At 38.2% G+C, this 6,439-nt stretch overlaps 1 protein-coding gene across 1 annotated transcript; it reads left to right on the forward strand.

Annotated features, from left to right (window-relative positions):
- Nucleotides 1–1,201: 1,201 nt before the first annotated feature.
- On the forward strand, nucleotides 1,202–5,939 carry LOC144640912 (proteasome subunit beta type-6-like). The gene is made up of 6 exons (XM_078499970.1): nucleotides 1,202–1,351; nucleotides 1,427–1,494; nucleotides 2,144–2,275; nucleotides 4,668–4,797; nucleotides 5,422–5,476; nucleotides 5,792–5,939. The coding sequence occupies exons 1-6, from the start codon at nucleotides 1,253–1,255 to the stop codon at nucleotides 5,884–5,886; spliced, it is 579 nt and encodes a 192-aa protein (XP_078356096.1). The 5' UTR covers nucleotides 1,202–1,252; the 3' UTR covers nucleotides 5,887–5,939.
- The last annotated feature ends 500 nt before the right edge of the window (nucleotides 5,940–6,439 follow it).

A 6,439-nucleotide genomic window follows, 5' to 3' on the forward strand; every position in this document is an offset into this window, starting at 1 on the left:
GCTGGATCATCAAGAGAATATCTCCATGTTGATGAATTTCTTTATTCTCATTACCAGCATGTTTGACAATGTATTGATATTCTCAGGAGAAATTCGATTTTGATCACGTAGTATCCACCCACAAATGAATGATCGCATGCAATTAGTGTAGCAGTTAAATTAGACTTGCTGGCTAGAACGTCAATAAATGTGCTTATTGCCTGGAAATGTTCAGTATACCTTCTGCTAATGATTTGTCTAAAAAATTGTCATGGATTAACTGAAATAATGGCCATAACTGGTGTTAAACTATCCTCATTTACCAGTAAATGAGTGTGATTTCCAAGCCAAATTTGCTTTCAACTGAAATATGTTTTTTCCCTTTTTGCACGAGATTATCATAATTCATCGTTCTCGAAGAATTGAAAAAAAAAAAAAAAAACCCACGAAAAAATGAGTTTTTACATACTTTTGTGACCCTACAATGGTTTGGTTCTCAACACTAAGTTAGAATGAATGCATATAACCGACAGATCTGATCTCTGCTGGCATTTTAAAATATTCATGCTCATCATTCAAGATATTTTTAGCCGTTAATAAAGCTTCCGAAAGTAAATTGTCACATTGTTTAACGTGTTTTTACAAACAGCAGGTCAAAGAACGCGTTCACAAGCTAACTTTACCATGCACTGAATAAAAAAAAACTTTTCCTTGTTTATTAACATCCAGTTTCATGATACTTCACTGCATTTAAACGGATGCCGAACAATGAGACTATTGTCGCAACAGTGTCGTACTTTCGATTCATAAAATCAATTACCAATAAAAAAATCCTGCACAGAAAAAACGGCTGAACAAAAAGTCGTGTAAGTGGAGCCATGCGGAAAAAAAGAAAAAAATTTCAAAAAAATTCTTGCATCTCCTGAAGGTGAACAAAATATCTAGCCTAGAAAAAAATTGCCAAACTCCCCACCTCCCCGCTAAAAAAGGTCTGTCCATCAGAAGCGCCCGGGAGCGAATGAGACCTGCGATCAGGCGTTTTTCCCCTTGCAAAGATGAGAGAGGGGAAAAGAACGCCCTCCCTCCCCGGAGTGGTAAGTAGGGAGGGCCTAGGGAGGGCATGATCTCAGGTTAAATGAGAGGCGGCTGTATATACGCAGGCAAACCCATCATCCAGAATCCAATGCGCGCTATTCAACTTTTGCGGAAGATCTGGACTCCAATGAACCGAACATAAGACAGCACACTGAAACGAGGTTGTAAAAAATTCATCATGGCGGCCGTGCTTCCACCAGGAATGCTAAGTCATCGCGAACAAACCATGGCTTCTGACGATTATCCAGACTGGCTAACAGCAGAACACAGAACAGGAGTAGGTGAAATCTTTTTATTTTTGTTTTAAGGCCTTTCCTGTAGGAATATAATCTAATTTATGGCGTGTTTTTAGACGACAATTATGGCTGTCGAGTTCAATGGCGGCGTGGTAATCGGTGCTGATTCACGAACTACGACCGGGTAAGTGGTTTTATTTTGTTTTTCGGTTTACGAACTGTTAATGAGTTGGTCAGGTAGATCGATTGAGGTGCAGTGAAGGCTAGAAAAACCCTTACAATGGCAGAACATCTAGAATGAAATACGCGTAAGCTACTTCATTTTAAATTAAAAATTTTAAACTTGAGATTGAGCGGTCGATTTTTCTCAACAGGGTTGCCATGGTCAGGGAAAAGTCAGGGAAAATAAAAAAAATTCAAGGTCAGGGAAAAGTCAGGGAATTTTGCAAAAACTCAGGGAAAATCTTAGTTCTTGTCAAAGTCGGTGAAAAGTCAGGGAATTTTGTTTTCATGCTCTCAAAATCCCGTGAATAACGTAAAGAGATCGAAAATGTAGAGAGAAATAAAGAATACTGATGGTCTGTAGATGAAGCTGAAGCAAATGTAAAGGTGGATTTGGATTATTTGATAATTCGCTTTATAAAGCGAAAATTGTTTTGAGGTCAGTGAAAAGTCAGGGAAGTTTTTGGGTTCTAATGAGTGGCAACCCTGCTGAGTCAAGTTGTGTCACTTTGTTGAAGAAAGAAATGCAGTCTACAAACGAGCTGACTATTAAATTTTGTGGCGTCAAACCATTTTAACCAACTATAGCTGTTTGTTTTCTGACTTGCCAGGTCTTACATTGCTAACCGAGTGACAGACAAGCTGACACCAGTAACAGACAGAGTGTTCTGCTGTCGTTCAGGATCTGCAGCTGCTACTCAGGCCATAGCGGATGTTGCTAAATATCATTTGAACTTTCTTGGGTAAAAACTTATACAGTGGAATCTTGATATTTCGAAACACCAACTGAAGGGAAGGGAAAATTGGTTTTAGAAATCATGAGTTAGTCTTTAACCCTTTCACCATTCTATTTCTAGCACACAAAACCTCCCGAACGGCGAATTTCTAGCTAAGTCAAACTTTCTGTCTAAAATAGCATGATTTGATTTTTTAAACAGGGTTTGTGCACTTCAAATAGGCTTTTGTATTCCAAAAATTACAACACAAGCAAGAAAATCCAAGACAAAAACATCGTGATAAATTAGAACATTTATTTCATTCAAAAAAGAGCGGAAAATTAATGGAAAGTTTGTACAACTCTTACCGCATTGTTCAACCGCACGGAAAACGTGACTGTAATAAAACGGTAGGACAGTTTGAGTCCATACAGCTTTGATCCTGGCATCCAAGGTTCAAAGAGGTCTTCAATAACTCGAGCCATTCACCATTGACAAATTGTGAAAATAATTCCTTCCAAGTTTTAAAACTGGCCTCAAAATTGTAACTCTTAGAAAGAGCATCTTCTTAGTCAATCAAAATATGGCGGAAAATGTTGATTCGCGCGTCTTCACTTCATGTTTTTATCAAGTTCTTTTCCTTCACTTCACAATTCAAGGACGCCATTTTGAAGCCTGACCATGTGCTTTCAATTTACAATATATTAGACCCCCCTCTAGGAGCCTAGTTCCTAGATCTCTGATCTCAAATCTTAAGCGGTCAAATTCCCGGGAAAGCGGTTTAGTACGTTCCAGTGGGAAAACGGAATCCCGGTTTTCCGGTTTAGTGCGGTGAAAGGGTTAATAGAGAAATTGGGAGTTCAATTGTAATGTTTGACTGAAAAAAAGAATTCAAGGAAAAGGACTTTTCATTCAATTACATATAACTTGAGATTCAAGAAGTTGACAGTTTGAGAAATTGGGATTCCACCCTAATTAATTTTTACCAAATAATAACATTAGAAGTACAATAATTTTGTAAATTAAGTCAATAAGTATAGTGGGAAGGTTATTGAAACTCCTGTTTCTATAGAATGAACCACCTAGCAGTATATCTACTTCCTATGGGGATGAGATGCTACATCTAGAGTTACGTCCTTTGCAGATTTCACCCCACTATTTTGTGTGGTTGCCTTTACAATTCACTGGGACCCATTATACTACTGGGTGGAGGAAAAAGCATGTGGAAGAGAAGCACACAACGCAATGATCCCAGACAGTCTTGAACCCAAATTTAGTCAGTCTTAAACCCAAATGTCTCAACCCACAAGGTGGGAAAGTTGGGTCCCAATTAGGGCTGCAACGATACACCGGTGCACCGGTGAATCGCGATATTTTTTTTTCAAGATACGGATATCGGTATTTGAACAAAATATCGCAGTCTTGTGAAACAATCAAATATTCTTCATCAACATTTAGAAATTACTAATTTTTAATGACTTTTTACCTAAGTCAAAGCTTTCAATAGCGATTTATTAAACTGTGGGAGAAGGAAGTTCCATTCTACTTCACTTCTGATCACTTATTCTTTCAAGATGTGACAAGTAGTTGTCGACTGGCACAGCCTTGTGTGCCCACAAGCAAAAACATGCAGTTTATGAGAACTTTTCTTTGCAAATAAGTTTTTTTAGTAAACTTATGGCACTTGTCATTTGTGTGTGGAGGCGCGGTGGCCTAATGGTTAGCCCGCTCGACTCTGAGTCAAACGGCCCGGGTTCGAGGCCTGGCCGGGGCGCTGCGTTGTGTTCTTGGGCAAGACGCTTTACTCTCACAGTGCCTCTCTTCACCCAGGTGTATAAATGGGTACCGGCGAATTACTGCTGGGGGGTAACCCTGCGATGGACCAGCCAGGGGGGAGTAGCAATACTCCTAGTCGCTTAATGCTACGGAAACCGGGATAAGCTCCGGCTGTATGGGCCACTTGGATTGGACACAGACTTTACCTTACCTTACTTGTCATTTGTATGTAATGCTGTATCGTTTTGTGTATCGTATCGTGGCACTTGTATCGAGGTACATATCGTATTGTGAAAAAATGTATCGTTGCAGCCCTAGTCCCAATCATGAATCACAACCCTATTTTCCTTCAAATCATGAATCACAAATGTTTATTAGACTATCAGGGCTGCAAATAACAGTCAGTCATTGGACATTGGCCGACCATAATTTGCTCATGTCCGACGAAATCCGAAGTGTGGATGGACATGATGTCGGGACAATTTTTTGGTATAAAAACATTTATGGCGACGATGAATAAAACTCTTTGTTTTGTCTGATCAAGGTGGTGAAAAAGATTATTTGCAGCCCTGGACTATTCATGAATTATACATCATTGAAGAAAATTGAGCTTTAACTAATTAATTTTTTTAAATTTTTTTAGCATTGAAATGGGAGAGCAACCACTTGTGAAAACAGTAGCAAATGTGTTTCGTGAGATTTGCTATGCAAACCGCGATCAAATGACAGCTGGAATTATCTGTGCAGGCTGGGACAAGAGAGGAGGCGGACAGGTAGAGTAGCATTGTTTTTATATCAAGTTACCCAGGTAGCCAAACACATCACAGGATTTCACAGGGTTAAAATCGTCCACTTGCAAAGCTGTCCATGTAACAAATACATGTAAAAATTAAATTTCATGTTTGATGGGTGCATACATTGCATGTTTACAAAATCTTTGGGGTGTTAATTCCAGAATAATGTCATGTTTTTTTCAATTTAACCTCAATTCAGTAAAAACTCATGTTTAAGCCACAAGTTATCTTAAAATAACTTTTACAAGCTTCTCTTCAATCCAGTTGCCAATATCTTCCAATAGGGATGTTCTTTTGACAAGAGGTTGTCTTTATTGCTTAAGCCCATAGTGGGATAAAAGAATTTGTGGCTTATATATGAGTTTTACAGTTTAATTTACGCATCAGGTAGCTTAAATTGTAGACATTGTAATTGGCAGTGGATCTGGTCCGTTTGCTGCAGGTCTGCTTTTTTATGACGATAAGTGGTTTTTTGGTTTAAAATTTCCTGATTCTAGGAGGGTCATGTATGCTTTTTCTCAGTTAAGGTATTTTTAGTTTATTTTAGCAATCCATCCCTGCACTAAAGATGATCTTATATGCATTTGATGCTCTCCATTACAGGTTTTCTCAATTCCTCTGGGTGGAATGTGTGTGAGGCAGCCATTTGCTATAGGAGGTAAACAGTGAATTGTATTGAATTTTTACTTACATTTCTGATTTGAGAATTTTGAGATGCATTTGGCTACCCCTGCTTCTATACATGGACTTTTTTCTAATTCCTGTAGCTTATATTACTCAATAATACACTTGGGAATGTTAATGTGCAATGGGTGAGAGTAATATTGTGACATTTTCCTTTTACACAAGAAAGGAAAGGCTTACCGTTAAAATGTAGGACAAGCAGCATGTATACTGTAAAAAATGCTATCATCTGAACCTTTTGTAAGAGAGCAGAAACCAGTTCTACAATGTGTTTGTTGTTCATTTTCAGGATCTGGAAGTACTTATATCTATGGTCACTGTGATGCAACTTTTAAAGCTGGCATGACAAAGGAAGAGTGCTTTACATTTGTGTCAAATGGTTAGTTTATTGTGAATAAATTTACGCGAGAAGGGAAAATCTGCAAAATACATCTACATGTAAAATTCTGGTCTCACGACACCATAGGGGGCAGAGGTTTTTGTTGTGCAGTTCTGTGGACCACTTGCAGAGTTGCCATGGTCAGGGAAGGGCAAAGTCAGAATTTTGCAAAAAGTCATGGAAAATCTTAGTTCTTGTCAAAGTCAGTGAAAAGTCAGGGAGGTTTAGCTGAAACAAAAAACAAAATGGATTTGTTGGTGAAATCAAATGCAATGTGTTCAAAATTCCGTGAAAAACGTGAAGAGATCAAACATTAAGACAAGACTATCAATGGTCTGCAAAAGAAGCTGAAGCAAAAAAATAAATAAATAAAACTATGCAGAATTAAGACATTATTATTCTGTTCAGTTGAAAGATATTGCAGATCAAATTTGAGGACTAAAATCTGGCAACCTGCTGTTTATGAATTTTCCAAATTATTATGAATTGAAGGGGATTTTTGGGAGTCTGAGCACCAGCTTTTGACAATTTCTGGGAAAGTTGGGTAACATGTGCCAT

Source organism: Oculina patagonica, unplaced genomic scaffold (genome assembly GCF_052425735.1).
Source record: "Oculina patagonica isolate OP01 unplaced genomic scaffold, crgOcupat unplaced555, whole genome shotgun sequence".
NCBI lineage: Eukaryota > Metazoa > Cnidaria > Anthozoa > Scleractinia > Oculinidae > Oculina > Oculina patagonica.